This window comes from Mustelus asterias, chromosome 5 (assembly GCF_964213995.1).
Source record: "Mustelus asterias chromosome 5, sMusAst1.hap1.1, whole genome shotgun sequence".
NCBI lineage: Eukaryota > Metazoa > Chordata > Chondrichthyes > Carcharhiniformes > Triakidae > Mustelus > Mustelus asterias.
Window position 1 is genome coordinate 52,344,066 of NC_135805.1, and position 27,464 is coordinate 52,371,529.

Sequence of the window (27,464 nt, forward strand, 5' to 3'; positions counted from 1 at the left end):
TAGATGGTAAGTATATGAACTCAATGAATAAACTGATTTAGTTGACAAACATCAGTTAAAAATATTCAATACTATTAAAATATTTTATGCCTGTAGAAGCCAATATCGAAATGTTGGCAAATTGAATGAACCAAGTAGTTAATTATTAGAGGATCGAGTGTGTAATGGATTCACACAGCGTTTTTTCATCTTTGTAATAGAGAACTTGAATATTGCTGAAAGGAGAAACATGAAGTTATTCATCTTGCACTTATCAGCTCAAACTTAGGAATGCCAAATTTCAAACGATCACAACAATTTATACCATGAGGAAAGGGATACTGGTTGGCTGAAAAGTGTCGCCATGAAGAAAGCAACGGGGAACTTGAGGCTCATACTCATGCTGGCTCTTTGAAAGACCTTACAATTTAATTCCATGTCTCAGCTTGGTCCATAAATCTGCAAACTGGGTACAAGTACATGTTCAATTGCCTTTTTAAAGTTCCTAAGGAATCGGAATCTATGATTCTTTAAGATAGTACATTAAGGCTGATCTAACCCAGTCTTAAAAATATTCAATGACCCAGCCTCCACAGCTCTCTGTGAAGATAATTCTAAAGATTAACAACCCCCAGAGAAAACAAATTCTCATCTCCATTTTAAATAGAAGAGTCCTCATTTTTAAACTGTGTCCCCTAATTCTGAGCCTCCCATAATCCACCCTGTCAAGTTCTCTCAGAAGTAAGGTTGCTTCTCATGCTTCTAAACTCCAATGGATACAGGCTCAATCTTTCCTCATAAGCTAACCTCTTCATCCCAGGAATCAGTCCTCTGAATTGCTTCTAATGGATTATATTCTTAAATAAAGAGACCAAAACTGTACACCTTGTATAGTTCTCACCTACATCCTGTGCAAAACTTTCTTACTTTTATATTTCATTCCCCTTGCAATAAATGGCAACATTCCATTTGCCTTCCTCATCACTTGCAATAACGGTACGGTAGCACAGTGGTTAGCACTGCTGCTTCACAGCTCCAGGGACCTGGGTTCGATTCCCGGTTCAGGTCATTGTCTGTGGAGTTTGCACATTCTCCTCGTGCCTGCGTGGGTTTCCTCCGGGTGCTCCGGTTTCCTCCCACAGTCCAAAGATGTGCGGGTTAGGTTGATTGGCCATGATAAAAAAAAATTGCCCCTTAGTTTCCTGAGATGCATAGGTTAGAGGGATTTGTGGATAAAATATGTAGGGATATGGGGGTAGGGCCTGGGTGGGATTGTGGTCACTGCAGACTCGATGGGCCGAATGGCCTCTTTCTGCACTGTAGGGTTCTATGATCTAACGGCATATTAATGTTTTGTGATTCATGTACCAGGACATCCAGATCCCTCAACAACTGAGGTTTGCAATGTCTCTCCATTTAAGTAACATATTCCTTTTCTATTCTTCCTGCCAAATTGGACAAGTTCACATTTTTTCCATATTATACACCATTTGCCAAATTTTACCCACTCACCTTAACCTTACTTTCATGCACCTTAACAAGATTTTAACAACCCTTTGTGAAAAAAATCATATTTCTCTTTCGTCAAATACATTAAATCTGTGACCTCCAGTAACCAACTCACTTACCAGATCAAACAGTTTCACCCTGCTTGTTCTATCAAAACTGCTGAATTTTGAATCTCTCTATTAAGGTTCCATAGCTTTCTTTGTTCTGAGAAAAATCCCAGCTTCAATCTCTTCATCCCAACAAATCATATCTGTATCCCTCCGTGGCTTGATATCCGTTCAAAACAATGGTGCCCAGAATTGTCTATTTTTTCTTCTTATGCAGTTACTAAAGATCAAGGATGGGCTGCTTCCACTGCAGTTTAACGGGTTTAGAAGCGGCTGTTAAGTTCAATGTATAATCTGCAGACTGCCAAATGTGGAGCAACGGTACTTGAAAGGTAGATGGGTTGTTTGGGGGTTTGTGCGCTCCATCCGATACTTCAACTTCTCTGCATATTCACAAAGTCTCTATTTTTAATTAGTGCCTCCCCAAATAAGCCTTCTCCATTTTGGTCAGTCACAAGCCAGGGTCTCAGAGGAGTTCTTGGACTCCTTCAGGGACACTCAGGATATCCCTAAAGCATTTCTGCTCTGCTCCTGGGAGTCTCCTGCCACAACCGAGTCCAGAGTAGAGCAGCTGCTTCAGGAGTCAGGCATTCATAAACAGCTGGTTTTAAGTGATCAAACTGGTTTGGGAGAGGATGCTGCTGTTGCACTACCTTTCTTGCCACCAGATTTGGAGGATCTTCTGCAGGCACGGCTGGTGGTATTTCTCCAGTGCTTTGAAATGCCAGCTGTAGGTCATCCAAGTCTCTGAAGTAGCGAAGAGTTTTGGGGGGATCACTGCTGTCTTGTAAACCATGACCTGTGTTTCAGTTTTGAGATTCCAGATTGAACACAATACTTCAGCTGAGGTCTAACTGGTGTTTTGTAAAGGTTTAGCATAACTTCTGTATTTAATGTCCCTATTTACAAAGCCAAGTTACACATGCTTGCTTAACCAGCTTCTCTTATCACCTTGAAAGAGTTCTGTACTCCAAGGTCAATATGACACCAGACGCCACAAAATTGTACTTTAAATTATGCTGCCTTTCAATGTTGTTCTTCCAAAAGTGAATAACTTCACACATCCATGTTAGACGGCATCTGCCACTTATCTACCCATTTCACCAGTGCCTGCTACTATCTTGCCTACTATTTACTACATTGCCAAGTTTTGCATCACCCATAAACTTTGAAAGTATACTTTTAATTCCTCAGTCTAGGCCAATTATAAATATGAAAGCAATGGTCCCAATACTGACCCTATTCCATATTTCCTCCAGTCAGCAACATTCATTCCCTATTTCTGGTCCTATCACTTTGACAATTACACAGTAAGTAGTCTCAACACCAAGTTGAAGTCCAACAGGTTTATTTGGTAGCACGAGCTTTCGGAGCTTTGCCTCTATCAGGTGAGTGACATATTTTGACAATTACGTATGCAAGTTAATTTAATTCACAAAGACACAAAACGTGATAATTAAATTGTTTTGTAAGTCTGTAGACACAACATTTATACAGTACCTCTGTTACTTTAAGTAACAATCAGGTCTGTCAGGCATGATTTGTCTTTAATAAATCCATTTTAGCAGTCCCTTAACTCATGCTTCTCCAAGCAAGAATAAATTTTGCCCTTGACAATGGTCTCTAGTAGTTTTCCCAACACTGATGGGTATTAATGTGGAAAAATTGTCCATTAGCCTGCTTCTGATTTTTCACCTTCAGTCTTCAGTGATATTCTCAATAGATGTAATGTGGAAGAGTACAGAATGATTCTGTTGAGAACCTACTCATCCACAGGAGGAAAATCTACAGTTTGAAACTTAACAGAAATAAATGTGATCCATCACACCTGCACCTCAATAGGTTTGCCCTTTTGATACTCACCATTTGCATTATAGTCAAGTCACATAGAGAATAAATGCACGTTAATAATGATTCATATCAATCTATGCACTTTTCTAGAATGCAGCAACTACACAGGTGATTACTTACAGTTCTGAGAAAATTATTTAGGTATCAGATCATGATCTAACCAAAACAACACAAAAAAAGTTTAAAAATGTAAAATTCTAATTATAAAGTAGTTTGAATAGTTTTACTCACTGACAGCTTGACAATTGGTTCTCTGTTTGAATCAGGAGAATCCTAGAGAAACATAAAGTTGTTAAGACTATGAGAACTTGAAGTGCTGCATCTATTAATTTATTTTTGAACAAAGTGCAGCACTACTGAATTCACAGTTTACTTCACGGAAATACGAAATGACCAGGCAATGTTATTTCTGACATACAATTACATCTTTGTCAATTACACCCCACCCTCACCATATAAATTTTGTCCTTTTTTTGTCTTCAGCTCTGACGAAGAGTCATCCAGACTCGAAACACGAGCTCTACTCTCTCTCCACAAATGCTGCCAGACCTGCTGAGATTTTTCAGCATTTTCTGTTTTGAATTTACAATCTATATTCACTTGAATGTAGGGACCGAGTGTATTATAACTAAACTTGTGGACAATACAAGGATAGGTAGAAAAGCAAGCTGTGAGGAGGATACAATGCCTACAAATGGATATAGATAATCACTGAGTCGACAAAAATCTGGCAGATGCGGGAAAATTAGTTTTCCACCTCGATGTGAATAGGAAATCAGAATGTCATTTATAGAGTCAGAGAGTCATAGAGGTTTACAGCATGGAAACAGGCCCATCGGCCCAACTTGTTCATGCCGCCCTTTTTTTTTTTAAAAAAGCCCCAAAGCTAATCAATTGTCTGCATTTGGCCCATATCCCTCTATACCCATCGTACCCATGTAACTATCTAAATGCTTTTTAAAAGGCAAAATTGTACCCGCCTCTACTACTACCTCTGGCAGCTTGTTCCAGACACTCACCACCCTCCGTGAAAAAATTGCCCCTCTGGACACTTTTGTATCTCTCCCCTCTCGCCTTAAACCTATGCCCTGTAGTTTTAGAATCCCCTACCTTTGGGAAAAGATATTGACTATCTACCTTGTCTATGCCCCTCATTATTTTATAGACCTCTAAGGCCACCGCTCAGCCTCCTACGCTCCAGAGAAAAAAGTCCCAGTCTATCCAGCCTCTCCTTATAGCTCAATCCATCAAATCCCAGTAGCATCCTAGTAAATCTTTTCTGCACTCTTTCTAGTTTAATAATATCCTTTCTATAATAGGGTGACCAGAATTGCACACAGTATTCCAAGTGTGGCCTTACCAATGTCTTGTACAACTTCAACAAGACGTCCCAATTCCTGTATTCAATGTTCTGACCGATGAAACCAAGCATGCTGAATGCCTTCTTCACCACTCTGTCCACCTGTGATTCCACTTTCAAGGAGCTATGAACATGTACCCCGAGATCTCTTTGTTCTGTAACTCTCCCCAACGCCCTACCATTAACTGAGTAAGTCCTGCCCTGGTTCAATCTACCAAAATGCATCACCTCGCATTTGTCTAAATTAAACTCCATCTGCCATTCGTCAGCCCACTGGCCCAATTGATCAAGATCCCATTGCAATTGGAGATAACTTTCTTCATTGTCCACTATGCCACCAATCTTGGTGTCATCTGCAAACTTACTAACCATGTCCCCTATAGTCTCAGCCAAATCATTAATATAAATGACAAATAACAGTGAGCCCAGCACTGATCCCTGAGGCACACCGCTGGTCACAGGCCTCCAGTTTGAAAAACAACTCTCTACAACCACCCTCTGGCTTCAGTCAAGAAGCCAATTTTGTATCCATTTAGATACCTCACCCTGGATCCCGTGAGATTTAACTTTATGCAACAACCTACCATGCGGTACCTTGTCAAAGGCCTTGCTAAAGTCCATGTAGACAACATCAACTGCACTACCCTCATCTACCTTCCTGGTTACCCCTTCAAAAAACTCAATCAAATTTGAGAGACATGATTTTCCACACAAAGCCATGCTGACTGTCCCTTATCAGTCCATGCATCTTTAAATGCCTGTAGATCCTGTCTCTCAAAATACCTTCCAACAATTTACCCACCACAGATGTGAGGCTCACTAGCCTGTTGTTTCCAGGCTTTTCCCTGCAGCCTTTTTTAAACAAAGGCACAACATTTGCCACTCTCCAATCTTCAGGCACCTCAACTGTGACAATCGATGATTCAAATATCTTGGCTAGGGGACCCGCAATTTCCTCCCTAGCCTCCCACATCAGGTCCCGGGGATTTATCTACCTTGATGCGCTTTAAGACTTCCAGCACCACTTCCTCTGTAATATGTACACTCCTCAAGACATCACTATTTATTTCCCCAAGTTCCCTAACATCCATGCTTTTTTCAACAGTAAATACTGATGAGAAATATTCATTTAGGATCTCACTCATCTCTTGTGGATCCGCACATAGGTCCATTCAAATGGAGAGACTACAGAATGCTGTGGTACAGTGAGATGCGAGTGTCCTTGTATGCAAATCACAAAGTTAGCATGCAAGTCCAGCAAGTTATAAGGAAGGCAATTGGAATGTTGGGCATTATTGTAAGGAGGGTGGAGTCTAAAAGTAGGGAAGTCATGTTACAGCTGCACAGCGGGCATTGATGAAATCACACCTGAAGTACTGAATGCAGCTTGTTCTCCTCAATTAAGAAAGAATATCCTTGCATTGAAGGCAGAGAAGATGCTGTTGCACTGGAGCTCAGAGAAAACTTACTCGGTTTGATTCCTGGGATGAGGGGATTGTTTTTGAGGAAAGGTTGAGCTAACTGGGCCTATACTCTTTGGAGTTAAGAAGAATGAGAAATAATGCGACTGAAATATAAAGATTCTGAGAGGGCTTGATAGGTAGATGTCGAGAGGATGCTTTCCCTTTCTTGGGGAATATAGAAAGAGGGGTCTCCCATTTAAGATGAAGGAAAAATTTCTTCTCTAAGGGCCATTAATCTTTGGAGTTTACTACCCAAAGAACAATGGACACGGTCATTGAATATAATCAAGGCAGAGTTAGACAGTCTCTTGATCTACGAGGGAGTCAAAATGTTGAGGTGGCAGGCAGGAAAGTGGAATTAAAGCCACAGTCTTACCAAATGGTGGAGCAAACTAGAGTGGCCAAATGACCTACATCTGCCCCTATTTCTTCTGCCCCTCAGTGACATCAGCCAAAATCACAACACAATTTTCATATAGATGCTGACAATATCTTAATTCTTCCACTACTGCTAAATTAACAAGCTGGTTATTTTTATATTCGGTACTGTAGCAGCAGAAGTTTCTCTATGTTAGGCGGACAGAAGACATCAGCTTTGGCCCCAGCTGCAAAGTACATCCGAGTCACTGATACCTTCCTTCTCCCTGGCAATGGTCCATGTATTGATTGCTCGCAAGCTTTATGTTGTCTTTGACCTCAAGATGTGCTTCTGACCACATACTTGCCATCATTAAGGCTATCTATTTTTAGCTCTAATATTGGCCGTCCCGTTTCAACTCAGCTGCTGCCAGAATCCTCATTCATGCCTTTGTGACTTCTAAACTCGACTAAAGCTATTTCTTCATAAAGGATTTCTTAATAAAGCTTTGACAAAGGGTCATCTGGACTCAACGTCAGCTCTTTTTACTCCTTACAGATGCTGCCACACATGCTGAGATTTTCCAGTCGGGAGGGAGTCGCCCTGGGAGTCCTTAACATCAACCCCATGAAGTCAGGTTAAACATGGGCAAGGAAATCTCTTACTGGTTACCATGTACCGTCCTCCTTCGACTGATGAGTCAGTATTCTTCCATGTTGAACAACACTTGGATGAAGCACTGAGGTGGCAAGGGCGCAAAATGTACTCTGGGTGGAGGATTTCAATGTCCACCACCAAGAGTGGCTCGACAGCAGCACTACTGATCGAGCTGGTCGGGTCCTAACTGTTAGACTGGGTCTGCAGCAGGGGTGAAGGAACCACCAAGAGGAAATAACATACTTGACCTCATCCTTACCAATCTGCCGGCTGCAGATGCATCTGGCCATGATAGTATCGGTATGAGTGACCATCCCACAGTTCTTGTGGAGATGAAGTCCCACCTTCACATTGAGAATAACCTCAATCATGTTATGCGGCACTATCACCGTGCTAAATGGGACAGACTTCGAACCAATTGAGCAACTCAAGACTGGACATCCATGAGGCGCTGTGGGCCATCAACAGCAGCAGAATTGTACTCCAGCACAATCTGTAACCTCATGGCCCGGCATATCCCCCACTCAACCATTACCATCAAACCAGGGGATCAACCCTGGTTCAATGGAGAGTGCAGGAGGGCATGCCAGGAGCAACACCAGGCATACCGAAAAATGGATGTGTCAACCTGGTGAAGCTACAAAACAAGACTACTTGCATGCCAAACGGCAAAAAACAAAGAACAAAGAACAATACAGCACAGGAACAGGCCCTTCGGCCCTCCAAGCCCGCGCCGCTCCCCGGTCCAGGATTGAATCCTGAATCCAGGATCCCCGCCCAATTTTCCAGCCTATCTACATACCAATATCCTATCCACCGAGCTGTCCCTCACAGCTACGATGCTTTGTTCATTACAACCTATTAACTCACCCCCACCCCCCCATTCCAGACCATGTGATCTCCAGGGAGAGGCGAAAACCCAGAGTGAAAAACCCCAGGGCCAATATGGGGAAAAAAAAATCTGGGAAATTCCTCTCCGACCCCCTGAGGCGATCGAAACGAGTCCAGCAAGTGATAGACAGAGCTAAGCAATCTCACAACCAATGGATCAGATCTAAGCTCTGTAGTCCTTCCACATCCTGTTGTGAATGGTGGTGGACAAGCAGCACCTGCTCAGCAATGCCCAGTTTGGGTTTTGCCAGGGTCACTCAGCTCCTGATCTCATTACAGCCTTGGTTCAAACATGGACAAAAGAGCTGAATTCTAGAGGTGAGAGTGACAGCCCTTGACATCAAGACTGCATTCGACCAAGTGTGGCATCAAGGAACCCTTGCAAAACTGGAATCAATGAGTATCAGGGGGCAAACTCTCCGCTGGTTGGAGTCATACCTGGTACACAGGAAGATGGTTATGGAGGGTCAGTCATCTCAGCTCCAGGACATCTCTACAGGAGTCCCTCAGGCTAGTGTCCTAGGCCCAACAATCTTCAGCTGCTTCATCAATGACCTTCCCTCCGTCATAAGTTCAGAAGTGGGGATGTTCGCCAATGATTGCACAATGTTCAGCACCTTTTGCGACGTCTCAGATACTGAAGCAGTCCATGTTTAAATGCAACAAGATCTGGACAATATCCAGGCTTGGGCTGACAAGTGGCAAGTAACATTCGCACCACACAAATGCCAGGCAATGACCATCACCAATATGAGACGCTCTAACCACCTCCCCTTGACATTCAATGGTGTAACCATCACTGAATCCTTCATTGTTAACATCCTTGGGGTTGACATTGACCAGAAATTTAACTGAACTCACCACATAAACACAGTGGCTACAAGAGCAGGTCAGAGACTAGGAATACTGCGGTGAGCAATTCACCTCCTGACTCCCCAAAGCCCATCCACCATCTACAGGGCACAAGTCAGGAGTATGATGGAATACTCCCCACTTAGCTGGATGGGTGCAGCTCCAACACTCAAGAAGCTTGACACCATCCAGGACAAAGCAGCCCGCTTGATTGGCGCCACATCTACAAACATTCAATCCCTCCACCACCGACGCTCAGTAGCAGCACTGTGTACTATCTACAAGATGCACTGCTGCAATTCACCAAAGATCCTTAGACAGTACCTTCCAACCCCACGACCACTTCCATCTAGAAGGACAAGGGCAGCAGATAAATGGGAACACCAAGCCACTCACCATCCTGACTTGGAAATATATCGCCGTTCCTTCGTAGTTGCTGGGTCAAAATCCTGGCATTCCCTCCCTAACGGCATTGTGGGTCAACGCACAGAACATGGACTGCAGCGATATACAAGTATCAATAAGTAAGAAGTCTTACAACACCAGGTTAAAGTCCTACAACACCAGGTTAAAGTCCAACAGGTTTATTTGGTAGCAAAAGCCACTAGCTTTCGGAGCGCTGCTCCAGCATCAGTCCAATACCGGCATCTCCACATCGTGATTCAATAAGGCAGCCTACCAGCACCTTCTCAAGGGTAACTAGGGATGGGCAATAAATGCTGGCCAGCCAGCAACGCCCATGTCCCACGAATGAAAAAAGAAACGTGTCAAACGCCTTGCTAAAATCCATCTACACAATATCCACTGCATTGTTATCACTTCCTTGTCACTTCCTCAAAGAATTCAATCAAACTTGAAATCTATGTTGACCACCTCTGACTATTGCATGCAGTTAGTCCTCTCAGGATTGATTCTAATTTGCCCACCATCAAAGTAAGACGAGCTGGCCTATAATTGTTTGTCATTTCCTTTTAAACAAATGGAACCATGTTTGTATTTCTCCAGTCCTCTGGTACCACCCCTGTTTCTAATGAGGATTGGAAAATCATCCTTAGAGCAGCTGCTATCCCCTCCCTAACCACCTTTAGCAATCTCAGAAACAATCCATCTGGCCCTGGCGACTTATCAACTTTCAAGGATTCCAACCCTTTGAGTGCTTCCACTCTTATGATTTATCCCGTCCAATATCTCTCAATGTTCTTCCAGGACTACATCTGCATCAGCATTCCTTTGTAAACATGGAGACAAAATATTTATTTAGAACCCTTTCCACATCCTCTGCATCTACACACATGTTCCCGTCTTCATCTCTGACAGGTCCAACTTTTTCCTTAACGAACTGTTTACCATTAATATATTGGTAAAATATCTTTGGGTTTTCTTTTAAGTTGACTTGCCAATCTTTTTTCCATGTCCTCTCATGCCCTCCGATTTCCTCATTTCCTTTTTGACTTTGTTTCTGCACTTCTTATATTTGTGTAGGCTATTTGCAGTGTTTAGTTCTTTGTGTCTATTGTATATTTTCTTTTTGTGTTTGATGTTCCTCTGGACAACCAGGGAAAGGTAGGGGCTAGATTTGGCAGTACCACTCGTATTTTTGGAGGGGACATGTCTACTTTGTAGATGTAGGATCTCACTTTTTAGTGCTTTCTGCTGATGTATCCTTTAGCAGTGCTGTCTAGTCCACCTCACTCAAGTCCCTTCTCATTCCTGCAAAATTTTCCTTCTCCTCGTTCAACATTTTTACTCCCGCTTTATATCTGTCCTTTTCATGATAATGCTAAATCTAACATTGCGATCACTATCCCTGATATGGTTGCCAATTATCACTTCACCCACTTACCCTTCTCTCTTCCCCAAGATGAGGTCTAGAATTTCATCTCCTCATTGGGATCGTCACTAATTGGTTGAAACAATATTTCCTAAACCTATTGCATGAATTTTTCTCCCTCAGTGACCCTTATATTGGTTGAATCCCAGTTGATATTGGGATAGTTAACATTTCCTACTGTTATTACCCTCTTGTTCTTACAGGCAGAAATTTGCCTACGTATTTATTTTTCTAACTCTCTTTCGCTATTTGAGGGTGTGAGCGTATTCACAGTAGTGAGACTGCCCCTTTTTTATTTCTAAGCTCAACCCATAAAGCCTCGTTTGTTGATCCATTTAGTAAATCATCGCTTTCTCACAATTGGAATTGATTCTTCAATGGTTAGTGCCACTCCCTCCTTTTTTATTTCCGACTTGATCATGTGATAGACTATAATCAGGAATATTGAGCAAACTGCCAGAAATTTTCCTTATAAAGGAAGAGAACATTCTTAGCGCAACAGTATGGTTCTGGCAGTAGCAGCTTGCGGATTACCTGGATCTGATTGGAGTTTTTTTCAAGTTGGGGAATTGGGTTAACATCTGGCTGCTGCAGGGCTCACACTGGAACCTGGTGGTGAATAGTGGCCTGAGCAGCATTCCCAAGTAACTGCATCCAGTGTCTTCACTAGCCGCAGGATGTTGCCACCCATATCCACATAGGCCATCTCAAGAGCATGGTTGTACACCTGGCTGAGGTTGAAGCCCTCCATGGGAGTGGGGTGGAGACAAGCTGGAGGCAGTGACTTGGCTGAGTGAGCAGGAAGTTAACATGAGGTCAACAGGAGGTCAGACACCTACTAGAGGGCTACTGAATAAAGTGTGATGGTCATGTGGCTCAGCCAGCTTTTGGAGGACAGGGATATCATCAGCCTGGTGAATTGGTAGCTCACCATGCACTGTACAGTGTTTTACAAAAATTCAGGTAGTTGTGAAAGTTGAAAGCATTGTAACTAAATTCTGGCATTCTTGGTAATGCATTCAAAGTAATAATTTAATTCAAAGTAATCAACTGGATTAAATATAAAATCGAGGTCATGGCCAATAATACTATCCGGAAGAGTTCCACATTTTAACAACTGCTCCAAGATGAAAACATGTTCTTACAACACACTAAACAGTGTTATCTTTCTTCTAACTCGCTCCTCGATGGTCTCCTGCATCAACCCTCCGTAATCTTGATGTCATTCAAAAATTCTGCTGCTGTGTCCTTACTCGCACAAAATCCTATTAATCACATCCACCCTTATCCTCTTTGATCTACATCGGCTCCCAGTTAAGCAAAGCCTCAACATTAAAATTCTCACCCTTGTTTTCAAACCCCTCTATGGATTCATCCTCTCCGGCTTCCAGCCTCCTTGATATTTGCATTCCTCTAATTCAGACTTGAGCATCCTCGATTTTAATTGCTCCATCACTAGTGGCTGTGCCTTCAGCTGTCAAAGTCCTAAAGCTCTGTAATTCCTTTCCTAAACCTCCACCTCATTTCGCTTCATGATGCTGCTTAAAAACTACCTCCTTTATCAACCCTTTGGCCATTTGCCCAATATCTCCTTATGCGACTCAGTGTCAAACTTTGCTTCATAATGCTCCTGGGAAGCGCCTTGATTATTTTAGTACATTTGATACAATATGAAAATACAGAGTTATTAATCACCTGGGATATAAGATGATTTAAACACAAATATTTTATAGCATTAAGAACTATGATTTACAGATAACTGTTAAGTGTTGATAGTTTCATAGCAACAGATTGTATTTGGGAGGATGGGAAAAAAGGTAAGGAGCACTTGAGATTTAAAACAAAAATATTAGCAATTGGGAAAAATGCTATATTTAATTTTCAAATTAAAGGTTGGACTTAACTGAGCGGTTTTTGATTAATATAATACAGGAAGGGGCACTGTATGCACATAACATGGGACAAGAGTTACACTATCACAATAAAAAGCCCCACTTGTGCTATTGGCTTTTTGCATTGCAGATCAATGTGCTCCAAAATTTGTAGATCCCAGGACAACCATGTACCATTTTATCCTTCAGTGGACATGATAACCAAGCCACTGTTTCTACCTATCTTACTCAAGAAGAAACAAAGTGGCAAGGTAAAATGTTCTAACCAGAAGTGGAGGGGATTTCACAGCTTGCTGGCTGTCTGACCGACGTAATGCACCATTCATACGTTTCTTCAGCATCTACAGGTTGAAGAAAAATTATTAGAAATGCAAATGCATGTTCATCCTGATGGAACACTCTCCACTTGTCTTGATAGGTGGAGCCAAACACAGTAAACTCAACATTCAAGCAAGTCACTGATTTGACTGGCACCCCAAGGAAACAGAAAATAGTTAATGGATGTTTTTCAGGAGCTCCCCAGAGGCCAGGGTTAGAATCTCTGCTCTTCCTGATATAGATTAATGAGGCAGACCTTGGTGCATAGCAGGTTTGTTCAACTTGCAGTCTGAGGGTACATGCAGGGTATAATTCTAAACGGGGTGCAAGAGCAGTGGGACTTGGGTGTATATGAAAGTGTTATGACAGGTTGAAAGAGTATCCTAGACTTTATTAATAATGGCAGAGCCCAAAAAAGGGCTATAAAGTACAAAAACAAGCATGGTATAGAATAATGGTTCAACTCAACTGGAGCAGTGTGTCCAGTCCTAGGTGCTAGACTTTAGGAAGAATGGAGAGAAGGTTCACAAGAATGGTTCCAGGGATGAGGAACTTCAGTTACATAAATAGATTGGAGAAGTTGGGACTGCTTTCCTTGGAGACGAAAAGGTCGAGAGATTTGGCAGCTGTATTCAAAATCACGAGGGAGTCTGGACAGAGTATATAGGAAAAAAATGATTGTATTAGTGAAAGAATTGAGCGTGAGGACACAAATTTAAAGTGACTGGGAAAAGAAGCAATGGCGACATGAGAAAAACGTTTTCACACGGTATGTGTGGGGTTGAGGCAGTTTCAATCGAGACGAAAATGGATTCCATCTGAAAAAGAATGTACAGAGCCATGGGGAGAAGCACTAGGTGAATTGCTCCTTCGGGAAGTTAATACATACATTATGGGCCAAATAGAACTCCTTTCTGTGTTATAACTATTCTGTGATCTACCATGTTAGAACATAAGAACTAGGAGCAGGAGTAGGCCATCTGGCCCCTCGAGCCTGCTCCGCCATTCAACAAGATCATGGCTGATCTTTTTGTGGACTCAGCTCCACTTACCCGCCCACTCACCACAACCCTTAATTCCTTTACTGTTCAAAAATTTATCTATCCTTGCCTTAAAAACATTCAATGAGGTCTTTAAACCATCTACTCCCTCTACCACTGGTGTATCTACCTACAGGATGCACTGATTGACCTATATGGTTTCTTTAGCACCACTTCCCAAACATGCAACCTCTATCATTGAAGAACAAGTGTTTCAGGTGCGTGGAAATACCATCGCCCCCAAGTTGCACATAATTCCTTCATCATTGCTGGGTCAAATCCCAAACTCTTAAGAGTACCTTCATCATACAAACTTAGAGGCACAGACAGGTGGTTCTGTGGGCACGAACGAGACTCCAGGATGGTAATCTGCCTCCCTGGTGCCGGGGTCCTGGATGTCTCTGAGCGGGTAGGAAGCATCCTAAAAGGGGCGGGTAACCAGACAGACGTCATTGTCCACATTGGTGCAAATGACGTAGGCAAAAAGAGCAGGGAGGTCCTGCGAGAGCAATTCAGGGAGTTGGGTAGTAGGCTAAAAAGCAGGGCCTCTAGGGTAGCGATCTCTGGACTACTCCCAGTGCCACGTGCTAGTGAGGCTAGGAACAGGGAGATTGTACAGCTGAACGCGTGGCTAAAGGACTGGTGCAGGAGGGAGGGTTTCAAATTAATGGATCACTGGGAAGTCTTCAAGAGAGGATGGCACCTATACAAGGAGGACAGGTTACACCTAAACTGGAGGGGCACGAATATCCTAGCTGGGAGTTTTGCGAGTGCGGTTCGGGTGGGTTTAAACTAATGTGGCAGGTGGTGGGGATCAGAACAGTAGGTAAATAAACATTGAGGCTGGGGCCAAGACAAAGCTATCTAAGAGGAAGAGCATCCTGGGGAAGGATGCCCTCAGTGGGCCTGGAGGTCTGGAGTGCATCAGCTTCAATGCAAGGAGCGTCACGGGCAAGACAGACTAGCTTAGAGTCTTAATGCTTGCGCGGAACTTGGATGTGGTTGCAGTGACAGAGACTTGGTTAAAAGGACAGGGCTGGCAGCTGAATATTCTGGGGTATAAGTGTTTTAGGCGAGACAGAGAAGGGGCTAGGAGAGGTGGGGGAGTAGCAATGCTGGTTAGGGAGCATATTACAGCGGTACAGAGCGTGGACAATATGGAAGGGTCAGGTAACGAGTCACTGTGGGTGGAGCTCAGAAACAGGAAGGGCGCAGTCACTATGCTGGGGGTATACTACAGGCCTCCCAATAGCCCACGGGAAGTTGAGGAACGGATATGTAAGGAGATTCTGGACAGGTGCAGAAAAAATAGGGTTGTTGTAGTGGGAGACTTTAATTTCCCTCACATAGACTGGAAATCGCTTAGGGCTGGGGGCCTGGACAGGGAAGAATTTATAAAATGCGTACAGGAAGGTTCTTTGGAACAATATGTTGACAGTCCAACTAGAGAGGGAGCTATACTGGACCTAGTACTGGGGAATGAGCCCGGTCAGGTCATCAAAGTTTCAGTAGGGGAACATGTGGCAAATAGTGACCACAATTCTGTAAACTTTAGAATAGTAATGGAAAAAGATGAGTGTTGTCCTATGGGTAAGGTGCTGAATTGGGGGAAGGCTAACTACAGCCGGATTAGGCAGGATTTGGTGGCTGTTGATTGGGAGAGGCTGTTCGAGGGTAAATCCACATCTGGCATGTGGGAGTCTTTTAAGGAGCAGTTGATAGGACTGCAGGACAGGCATGTGCCTGTAAAGAGGAAGGATAGGAAAGGTAGGATTCGGGAGCTGTGGATAACCAGTGAAATTATGGGTCTAATCAAAAAGAAAAACGAGACATACATGAGGTCCAGGCAGCTAAAAACAGATGGAGCACTGGAGGGATACAGAGAAAGTAGAAAAGAACTCAAACAGGGAGTTAGAAGGGCAAAAAGGGGTCACGAAATGTCCTTGGCAGACAGGATTAAGGAGAATCCCAAGGCATTTTATACATACGTTAGGAACAAGAGGGTTGTTAGGGAAAGAATCGGACCTCTCAGGGACAGAGGGGGGGAATTATGCTTAGAACCAAAGGAAGTAGGTGAGATCCTAAACGAATACTTTGCATCAGTATTCACAAAGGAGAGGGACATGTTGACTGGTAGTGTTTCAGAGAGATGTGTTGACCCGTTAGAAAAAATCTCAATTACAAGGAAGTGTTAGGTTTTTTAAGAAAACATCAAGACAGACAAATCCCCAGGGCCAGATGGCATCTATCCTAGACTCCTCAGGGAGGCAAGAGATGAAATTGCTGGGCCTCTAACAGAAATCTTTGTCTCTTCACTGGACACAGGTGAGGTCCCAGAGGATTGGAGGATAGCAAATGTGGTCCCGTTATTTAAGAAGGGTAGCAAGGATAACCCGGGTAATTATAGGCCGGTGAATTTGATGTCCGTGGTAGGGAAATTGTTGGAGAAGATTCTTAGAGATAGGATGTATGTGCATTTAGAACTGAATAATCTCATTAGCAATAGACAGCATGGTTTTGTACGAGGGAGGTCATGCCTCACAAATTTGGTTGAGTTTTTTGTGGTGGTGACAAAAACGATTGACGAGGGAAGGGCCGTGGATGTCGTCTATATGGATTTTAGTAAAGCGTTTGACAAGGTCCCTCATGGCAGACTGGTGCAAAAGGTTAAATCTCACGGGATAAAAGCTGAGCTAGCTAGATGGGTGGAGAACTGGCTTAGCCATAGAAGACAGAGGGTAACAGTGGAGGGGTCTTTTTCTGGTTGGAGGTCTGTGACAAGTGGAGTTCCGCAGGGCTCTGTACTGGGACCTCTGCTGTTTGTAGAAAAATGATTTGGAGGAAGATGTAGCTGGTGTGATCAGTAAGTTTGCGGACGACACAAAGATTGCTGGAGTTGCGGAAAGTGATGAACATTGTCAGAGAATACAGCAGGATATAGATAGGCTGGAACATTGGGCGGAGAAATGGCAGATGGAATTTAATCCAGATAAATGCGAAGTGATGCATTTTGGTAGATCTAATGTAAGGGGGAGCTATACAATAAATGGCAGAACCATCAGGAGCATAGACACACAGAGGGACCTGTGGGACAAGTCCACAGATCTTTAAAGGTGATAGCACAGGTGGAGAGGGTGGTCAAGGCGGCATATGGCATGCTTGCCTTTATTGGACGGGGCATAGAATATAAACGTTGGCATATGATGTTGCAGCTGTATAGAACATTGGTTAGGCCACATTTGAAATACTGTGTCCAGTTCTGCTCGCCACACTACCAGAAGGACGTAGAGGCTTTGGAGAGAGTACAGAAAAGGTTTACCAGGATGTTGCCTGGTATGGAGGGTCTTAGCTATGAGGAGAGATTGGGTAAACTGGGGTTGTTCTCCCTGGAAAGACGGAGGATGAGGGGCGACCTAATAGAGGTGTATAAAATTATGAAGGGCATAGATAGGGTGAACAGTGGGAAGCTTTTTCCCAGGTCAGGGGTGATGAACACAAGGGGTCACGGGGTTCAAGGTGAGGGGGGCAAGGTTCAACACAGATGTCAGGGGGACGTATTTTACACAGAGGATGCTGGGGGCCTGGAATGCACTACCAAGCAAGGTGATTGAGGCGGACACGCTGGGATCGTTTAAGACGTATCTAGGTAGCCACATGAACAGACTGGGAATAGAGGGATACAAACGAACAGTCTAGTTGTGCACATGAGCGGCGCAGGCTTGGAGGGCTGAAGGGCCTGTTCCTGTGCTGTATTGTTCTTTGTTCTGGTTCAAGAAGTACTGCCACCACTTTCAAGGGAAACCAGGACTGGGTAATAAGTTTCCAATAATATCCATATCCCAAGGAGGAATCATGAACTTCATTTACACACACTTCACTTGAACTTTGATGCATCAGCACTGTAACGCCTGCGTTTTGAAGTATTGTGCCACATACTACAGAATCAATTTTTTTCTGACAATGCTCATGTCAAGTGCCTTGGGAAATCCTTGCCGAATTAAAAACACTAAATGCAAGTTGCTAGTGCCAGTGTAGATTAATATTTACAATATTCAAACTGTTTTGGGGACAAAAAAATAAATGTTTGTGGTTTTCCATCAATACGTGGATCATAATATCCTACACCTGGAGTGTGGGATAGATTCTTGCTCTAAATTCATACAAGCCCCCGATCTAACAAATTTAAAAATAAAAATTAAATTCACCTTCTTTATGTTGCCACCTGATTTCTTCACCATGAGCTCATCCACCATAGCTTGCAGAGAAATACTCATCATTATTGCCTAATTTGGGAAAACAAAAGTCAGAATAAATCTCAGCCTTTCAGCAACATATTAAATTTCCATCACATTAATGAAAACTTGGCATATTTTACATATGACATTTGGTGTTTAAGACAATCATTCATTGGAGCATTAAGTGCTGTGCCATGAACTTCAATTTAATGCCACCGCTTTGGATTGCTGATCTGAACCATGTTACGCCTGATGATGCAGAGTAGACTGCAGATGGCACCTGGCAGGGACTGAAAGCAAGAAAATTCTGGCTCAATGTTTCTGCACAAAGTGGCAGATCCAAGTCAGCATCAGTAGAGGCCTACATAAAGTTAATTTATCTTTAAGATGGTACTGGACATAGGAAAAATTGTCTTTTAAAACATGCCAAGTTCTGGGAACCCTCCCGCCCCCCACTGAAGTGCAAACAAGACATTAATAATAGGTTTTTCAGAGTGAAAAAGGGAGTGCAATCCAAGACAATTAACGTAGACATGATCCACGGACTCCACAAGACCACAAAAAGGACAGGTTTCTCGGGTGCCCGTGAACTGGTGCAATCTTTGGTTGCATGGGACTGCTGCATGTGCCACCCTCCGCCCCAGGTCTCCAGTGCATTGGGAGAGAATCCCTCCGTAAAGGGACCTTCACTGCTGGATGACAGCAAGGCACGCCAAGGCGTGTCTGGGCAATAGGCAAGGGCATGGTAGTGGAAGGTGTGCAGCAGCAGTCCATACAGGAAACCCTCCTTGCAATAGCAAAGGGCACAGAGGGCATTTCCATGAGACAGCTGACATTGTGGGGCTCCAGCCCCTGGGGAGCGGGTCTGAACTAGGGGCCAATGTGAAATTCCGTCCAAACAGGGGTACACTCAAATGGGATTCCACTGCACAGTTGCGCCTCCGAGACCACGTGTGACGTTGGGTCCCAGCATGACTGTTCTGAGGTCACGGATGGCATTCCTCGGACATTGAATGCCCACTGCTGCACGTTAAGCCAATTCGTGGGGTGTCAACGCAAAAGGTATTGCTGCAGGGTCTGAAGGCGGAAGGTCGCCACCTGGGTACAAAGCCACAGCAATACCTGACTGCTCTCCCCAAGGGGGAGATTCAGAACCTCAACAGCAACCCAGAGCAGTCTTTTGCCCCAGAAGAACTGCACAAGCATTTTCTGGATGTTTGTGACAAAAATCAGGGTAGGGAGTCAAAGTAACCAGCCGGTACCACAGCATGGAGACAATCAGCTGGTTTATGACAAGAACTCGAGCCCTGTAAGACAGCACTTGGAGGAGTCCTGTCCAGCGATTCAGATGAGCGCGTGACTGTGGCTTCCAGCTCTTGCCAATTCACTGGCCAGAATTCCTTAGCCGAACAAAGATGGACAAAAAAATAGAGGAGGCTGGTCCTGCTCCAGGTGAAAGGGTTAAGCTCCTCTGGGAGGAGATCCATCAGCCATGGACCGACCAGGAGTCGAACAGTTGATCCTGGCAGAGGATGTAGAGTACATGGCCTGGCACTCGCACATCCTCCGCAGGTCAGCTGGGTCTGTGAACATGAGCAGCACGTCATCAGCATAAGCCGACAGGACAATGCTGATGTCCCACCTGCACAGAGTCAATCCCGATAACCTCCTCTGCAAGAGGTGCAGGAATGGTCCTGCGCAAATAGAATACAGTTGTCCAAACAAGGAACAGCCCTGCCACACTCCCCTCCCAAAGCGAATGGGTGTCGTCAGGGACCCACTAGTCTTAGCAAGACACTCTGCGGCAGCGTAGAGTAATCGGATCTGGGTGACAAAGTGCATCTTGAACCCGAATGCCTGCAGAGTCCTGAGCAGATACTTGTGATCAGCCTGTCGAACGCGTTCTGCTGGTCAAGAGACAGGAAGACGCTCAACAGACCACCCCTCTGGGAATGGTGGGTTTTGCCAAGCGAAAGGATTATCGCTAAAGGGCTTAATGGCAAAACATTCCACCAGGGTTACTCAGCTCCTGACTTCATTGGTGCAAACATGGACAAAAGAGCTGAACTCGAGGTGATGTGAGTGAGTGTGTAACTGCCCTTGGGAGCATTTGATCAAGTATGACATCAAGGAGCTATAGCACAAAAGGAAAGTGGCTGTGGTTGTTGGAGGTAAACACAGTAAGAAGTTTAACAACACCAGGTTAAAGGCCAACAGGTTTATTTGGTAGCAAAAGCCACACAAGCTTTCAGAGCTGCAAGCCCCTTCTTCAGGTGAGGATGACAGCAAGAAGGGGCTTGCAGCTCTGAAAGCTTGTGTGGCTTTTGCTACCAAATAAACCTGTTGGACTTTAACCTGGTGTTGTTAAACTTCTTACTGTGTTTACCCCAGTCCAACGCCGGCATCTCCACATCGTTGTTAGAGGTTCCAGGACATCACTGCAGGAAGCCCCAACCAAGTTCAGCTGCTTCATCAATGTCCTTCCTGCCATAAGAGCAGAAGTGGGGATATTCGTTGAAGATTGCACAACGTTCACCATCACCCGAGTGCCCTCAGATACTGAAGCAGCCCATGTTCAAATGCAGCAAGACTTGGACGATATACAATCTTGGCTGACAAATGGCAAGTAACATTCATGCCAGGCAATGACTATCTCCAACAAGAGAAGAGCTAACCATCAGCCCTAACATTCAATGGGCTTACCATCGCTGAATCCCTATTATCAACACTTGAGATTACCACTGACCAGAAACCTAACTGGATATCCACATAAAAACCCTAGCTGCAAGAACAGGTCAGAAACCAGCAATCTTGCAGCAAGTGACTCCCCAAAGCTTGTCCATTATCTAAAGGGCACAAGCCAGAGGTATGATAGAATACACTCCACTTGCCTGGATGAGTGCAGCTCCAACAATATTGAAAAAGCTCGACACCATCCAGGACAAAGCAGCCTGCTTGACTGGCACCCTATCCACCCTCCCTCAACTACCGACACAGCGGTAGCAGCGTGTAGTATCATGCACTGCAAAAACTCAACGAGGCTCCTTAGAGAGTACCTGCCAAACCCACATGCACAACCATCTAGAAGGATAACACATGGGAACACCAACATCTGGAAGTTCCCCTCCAAGTCACTCATCATCCTGACTTGGAAATATATTGCTGTTCCTTCACTGTTGCTGGGTCAAAATCCCAGAATTCCTTCTAAAAGCACTGTGGATGTAAGTACGGCACGTGAACTGCAACAGTTCAGGAAGGCAGCTCACCATCACTTTCTCAGGGCAATTAGGGATGGGCAATAAATGTTGGCCTAGCCCATATCCCAAGAAGGGTTTTTAAAAAATCATTCAAACAGTGACAAAGTGAGCAGCACATTTATTTTTATTTCTGGGCAAACACAAGTAAAACATTCAATTGTTCTGAATCAAACATGTGCCTCACCTGAGGGCTGGAAATGGTCACCCACTGGAGTCGGTCTTTGCTCATCAAATACTCAAAAGCCAATTCCAATTTAGTCTCCGTCTTTCCTGGGCTATTTGCTGTGCCATTCATTAGTGGAACTTGCTAGCATTTAAAAACAAAAATAGTCTAAAACAGATCTCATTTGGTTCAACATTTTAACATCTAAACATGCAGCAATTTGGTTCATGGTGATTGTAACATGGCTACTTTTAACATAAGCAATTCGTCAAGTCAGTGCTTTCTTTGTGAACAGAAAGTTGCTTCACACTATCACAAATTCAAAATAACCAGTTCTTCTGACTAAAATTAGTGCATGGGTTTAAACAGTAGAAAATATGGCCAATAACATCAAGATTCATCACAAAGTATCCAAAGAGAAGTCTGCATTAAAAAGAGACGGCTACTTATTCTGGGAGAAAAGATACTTTCAACCACCAGTGCAGTAACTATTGATAAAATCAACTATAAAACTTTAAACTGTCACAGATGTCAAAATTATTAAGTTTACAGCAAAGCACAATTCCTTCAAACCCAAGTGGAGGAATGAAGGATAGCCTAAAAAGGACTTCCAAGGTGAATTTTAAGAAGGGGGATTGACCATCAGGAAGAACCCACCATCATTTATTATTCAATCATCAACAACCAGGGAAATATACCACAGTACCTAAAATGCATTGAAAGCAGGCCTCAGATGCACCACAGTTTTAAACAAGGGAATTATGCTTCAAGAAAGTGAGATAAGTGTCTATAGAAACCTGGAAATAAATATTTTCAAATGTATTCACCATACAAGTACAATGGCTCCAATGCAGCTGCTGTATGGAACAACAGAGGATACATTTTACACTAATAGGATAATGCTGTGTATCTATTGTAAATAGAGGAATGCACTCAATTTTGGATTGTTTGGTTGAGCAGTTCACCATGGTCTTAACTAAAGAAGGATCCTGCTATCAGATGCCCAATAGTGAGACCAGAAACTCTAACATATCAATAACTAATTAGTGACCATCTTCCTTGACAGTTGGGAAAGAGGAGGGGAAAACAATAAAAAAAGCAAGATGTAACTCGATGGTTAAGATGACATAATTAAGATTAGAAACAAGTTTGTGGTAGATTTAGTAGTCTGATGCAGGCTGGAAGTTCAGGGAATTGTTTTCATTATGCCTCACGTATTGTCACCCCTAGTTGCGCAAAGTGAAGTGGTTTGCTTCCTTAACATCGCAATTGCATAGAAGAGTGGCTTGGTAGACAATTTCAGGACAATACTAAGAATCACTATATAATGGAGTCAGAAGGGAAGAGTACGAGTAGCAGCTTTCTTCCCTGAAGGACTTCAGTAGACTAGTTAAGCTTTTAATCCAGCAGTTTTGATGAAAGCTTTTCCTACTGCTTGCAGATTACTAAATTTGTCACAGGATTTGAACACTTGACTGATGGTACCGTACCATGACTCTTATATTAGATTAGAATGTTGTGCAGAAATGTCACTGGAAGTTGGGATAATCAATATTATTGATTTTAATTGAGGGATAAATGTTGGCCAAGACTCCAGAAACATTCCCTGCACTTTTTTGAATTGTGCACTAGGACCTTTTAGTCCACCGGAGTAGGCTAATAAGAGTCCAAAAGTAACATTTCAGCTAAAGATTTGCACTTCCCGGTACTGTATCTAAATATTAGTCTTCTAGACAATGCGGTCAAGACTCCGGAGTTGGGCTTGAGTACTCAATTTTCTGACAAGAGACAAGTGTACTACTATTGAGTCAAAGCTGTCACAAGATTATTTTAACAAAATCAGCAATGTTAACAAAAAGTGCAGAACTTCCTGCAGGTTTTTCCATATCAGAACAGCAAAATGTTTAAAAACCTTCCTGTAATACTTACTGATGAAGTAACGCGCCAGCATCTCATGCGTGTGACCTTGAAACTACCTTCTTTGATTTGGTCGTTGGGCAATTTGACATGAAAATTCAGTTCATTGTTACCGGCGCTGACAATTACATGACAACCTTTCTCTGGAAAATCAGTGATGCAAGGGTCAAACTTGATATATCCGTAATACTTCAGCGTTTGAGCCAGGCTGATAAACTGCATAGAAACACAACAATTTACTTCTTCATAGCTGGGTCTTTTAAAAAGGGTGACAAAATCCTTTGTTAATACGGAAGAGAAAATTATGCACATTTAAAAAAAACCATACAAACACACAAGTATCTTGCTTCCTTCAATCAGGAAAGCAGGATACTTCAAAACATGGTGACACATTCATTTTTACATATTGAAAGAAAAAAAGATTTGCATGATGTCCTTCATGGCAGCAGGATTTCCCAAAGCATTCTATAGCAATGAAATACTTTTGAACTGTAGCTACTGTGCTAATATAGGTACTACAGTAGATCGTGTGTGTACAGCAAGGTCCACAAACAGCAAAGAAATAAATGATCAGATCATGTTTTTAAGTATTGATCGAGAGATGTAATCATTCAGAAAGGGGGACAAGTAAGAAAAGGCCAATGAAATGTTATTCCTCACCTCAAGGGGGTTTCAATACAAAGATGGAAGTTACGCAATTGTCATATAAAGCTCTGGTTACATTGCCTCTAGAGTACTGCATTCAATTCTAATCATTACACTCAGGAAGGATTTATTGGCTTTGGAGAGGATGCAGCACAAATTCACCAGGATGATACAGAGGCTAAATGGATTAAATTTTGAAGACAGGTTGCAGAGACTGGTCTATTACCTTGAATACAGAAGATTACGGAGAGGTCTAATAAAGATAGTCAAACAACTAAAACATTTGAAAGGGTAGCTACAGAGCACATCTTTCACCTGCTGAGAGTCCAGAGAAAGAGAATGTAACCTTAAAGTTAGAATAAGGGAATGTCATAGGAACATTGGACTTAAGAGCAGGAATAGGCCGTTTGACTCTTCAAACCTGCTTCACCATTCACCCATGGCTGATTTGATTGTGGTCTCAACTGCGCTTTGCCTTTTCCCCCCATAACCCTTGACACCCCCCCCCCGCCAAGTCTATCAAAAATCTAACCCAGCCTTGAATAAGTTCAATAACCCAGCCTCCAAGAGGACTCCACAAACCAACAATCCCCAGAGAAACAAAATTCTTCTCATCCTGTCTCTCCCACAAGAGGATCCACCCTATCCTGGTATCCATCCTATCAAGACCCCTCTGCGTTTCTATATACAAACCCTACATGTTCAACCTTTCTTCAATCACATCTTCTTTCAAGTAAAGAGACCACAGCATTCCAGAATTGGTCTCACCAAGGCCCTGTATAGTTCCAGTAAAAGTTCCCAACTTTATATTCCATCCCCCTTTAATGAACACCAATGTTCAAATCCTAATCACTTGCTCTACTTGGAGCCTAACTTTGTAATTCATGTACCAGGACACCCAGAGCCCCTGTACCATGGAATTCTGTGACTCTCTTCATTTAAATAGTATACAGCTTATCTAGTCTTCCTACCCATGTGGACAATTCCACATTTTCCCATCTGCACCATCTGCCAATTTTTTGCTCACTCAACTATAATTTTTGCAGGTTCTCTACCTCTTGACAACATACTTTCCTATCTTTCTTCATGTCCAACCTATCTTGGGGTCATCAGCAAATTTAGCTACCATCATCTAAGTAATTTAGATTGTAAACCATCACGGCCCTAATCCCTCTGGCACTCCACTAATTGCTTTTTACTAACCTGAAAATAATCCATTTATCCCTATTCTCTGCTTCCTGTTAGCTAACCAATCCTTTATCCAAGCCAATACGTTGCCCCTGCGCCATGTGCTCGTTTAAAAAAATTCTTCCATGGGACATAGCCATTGCTAGCAAGTCCAGCATTTGTTGCCCTTCCTCATTGCCCTTCAATGGAGGGCTTACTAGGTCATTTCAGAGAGCAGTTAAGAGTCAATCATGTTGCTATGGGACGGGAGTCAAATGTAGGCCAGATCAGGTAAGGATGGAAGACTTTCCTCCCTAAAGGGCATTCGTGAACCAGGGTTTTTACGACAATCGACAATGATTCCATGATCAGAATTACTGAGATTAGCTTTTCCTTTCAGATTTATTAATTGAATTTAAATTCCACCAGCTGCCACAGTGGGATTTGAACCCATGCCCCTTGAGCAATAACCTGGGCTTCTGTGTAGTAACCTCGGATATGGCACCTTATTAAATGTCTTTTGGAAATCCCAAGTACACCACATCTACACGTTCTCCCTTTTCCACCGTGCGTGTTACTTCCTCGAAAAACTCTACAAAACTCTCAAAGCTACGTTGACTCTGCCTGATCCCACAATGGTTTTTTTTAAAAAAAAGTATCCTGCTATAACCTCCATTATAATGGATTTTAGCAAATTTTCTGTGAAAGGTGTTTGGCCACCTGGTCTAACTGCTTTCTATTTCTTCCCTTTCTTGGACAAGTGTTAAATTTATTTTCCAATCCACCAAAACACTTATTGAAGGAATTTTGGAAGATTGTAATCAAAATGTCTACTTTATCTGCAGCTGCTTCTTTTAAGGCCCCTGGATGCAGGCTGTCTGGTACGTGGGACACGTCAGTCCTTAGGCTGAAATTTTCTAGCCCCACTGCAGCAGGATCCACTATGGTGGATACGGCAAGCTGTTCAAATTTCCACTGATGTTGGTGAGACTGGAAGTTCCCACTGGCAAGAGGGGCTGTAAAATTCTAGCCTTAGGTCGAATAGTTTTCCCAGCAGCGTTTCTGTGGTGATGATGATTGTTACAAGCACCTCCAACCCTTTCACCTCTTCATTTTCAAGTCTCTTTAGGAAATTTTCTAAGTTTTCCAGTGAAGATGGACACAAAACACCTGCTCAATATTTCCATCATGTCCTTGGTTTCCATTATCAATTCCCCAGATCAATTCTCTACAGGAACATTAGCTTTAGTTACTTTTTTCCTATTTAAATACTTGTAGCAGCTCTTCCTATTTGATTTGACATTACTAGCTACTTTCTTTCATACTTTAGTTTCGGCCTAATCATTTATTTTAGCCATTCTTTGCTGTTTCTTAAAATTTGAAGAAATTTCTGCCCTATCACCAATCTTTGCAGATTTGTACAGTGTTTCTTTCAATTTGATACAGTTCTTAACTTCCTTATTTAGCCACAGATCACAGATGATGCATCCTTCTCAAAAAGTCTCTTTCTCACTGGAATACATCCTTGCTTAAGATTTCCTGACTGTTTTTTTAAAACGTCTGCCACTGCATCTGCTGTCCCACCTTTTAACCAAATGTCCCAGTTCACTTTGGTGAGCTCTGCCTTTATACCCTCTGGTTACCTTTTATTTGGGTTTAAAACACATTCCTTCAAACTGAACGTGAAATTCAATGTTATAATAGTTGTCACGTAGATGTTCCTTTACCAGGTTACTGATTAATCCCATCTCATTGCACGCTAACAGGTCTAGAATAGCCTGCTCCCTAGCTGACTCCAGAATGTACCAGCTTTAAAAAAAAATGTCCCGAATACACTTATTCAGAGTGACATATGAAAGTGTTCTCCAGCCTACTTTCACTTGTCTTTAAATCTGTACCATTACAGTGAGCCCATTATTCTCTCACCATTATATCTCTATGATTGTATTTTCTATGAATTAAGAAAGGAGAG

The 27,464-nt window shown here is 43.0% G+C and overlaps 1 protein-coding gene across 2 annotated transcripts in view; it reads right to left on the reverse strand.

Moving 5' to 3' along the window:
* snx17 (sorting nexin 17) overlaps positions 1 to 27,464 on the reverse strand; it is a 95,385-nt gene that overhangs the window by 7,596 nt on the left and 60,325 nt on the right. For both annotated transcript variants that reach the window (XM_078212598.1, XM_078212599.1), the window contains exons 10-14: positions 23,693 to 23,896; positions 21,785 to 21,907; positions 18,314 to 18,391; positions 13,017 to 13,091; positions 3,678 to 3,719 (exon numbers count right to left, since the gene is read on the reverse strand). In XM_078212598.1, the coding sequence (XP_078068724.1) occupies positions 3,678 to 3,719; positions 13,017 to 13,091; positions 18,314 to 18,391; positions 21,785 to 21,907; positions 23,693 to 23,896 (522 nt within the window). The remainder of the gene's footprint in view (positions 1 to 3,677; positions 3,720 to 13,016; positions 13,092 to 18,313; positions 18,392 to 21,784; positions 21,908 to 23,692; positions 23,897 to 27,464) is intronic.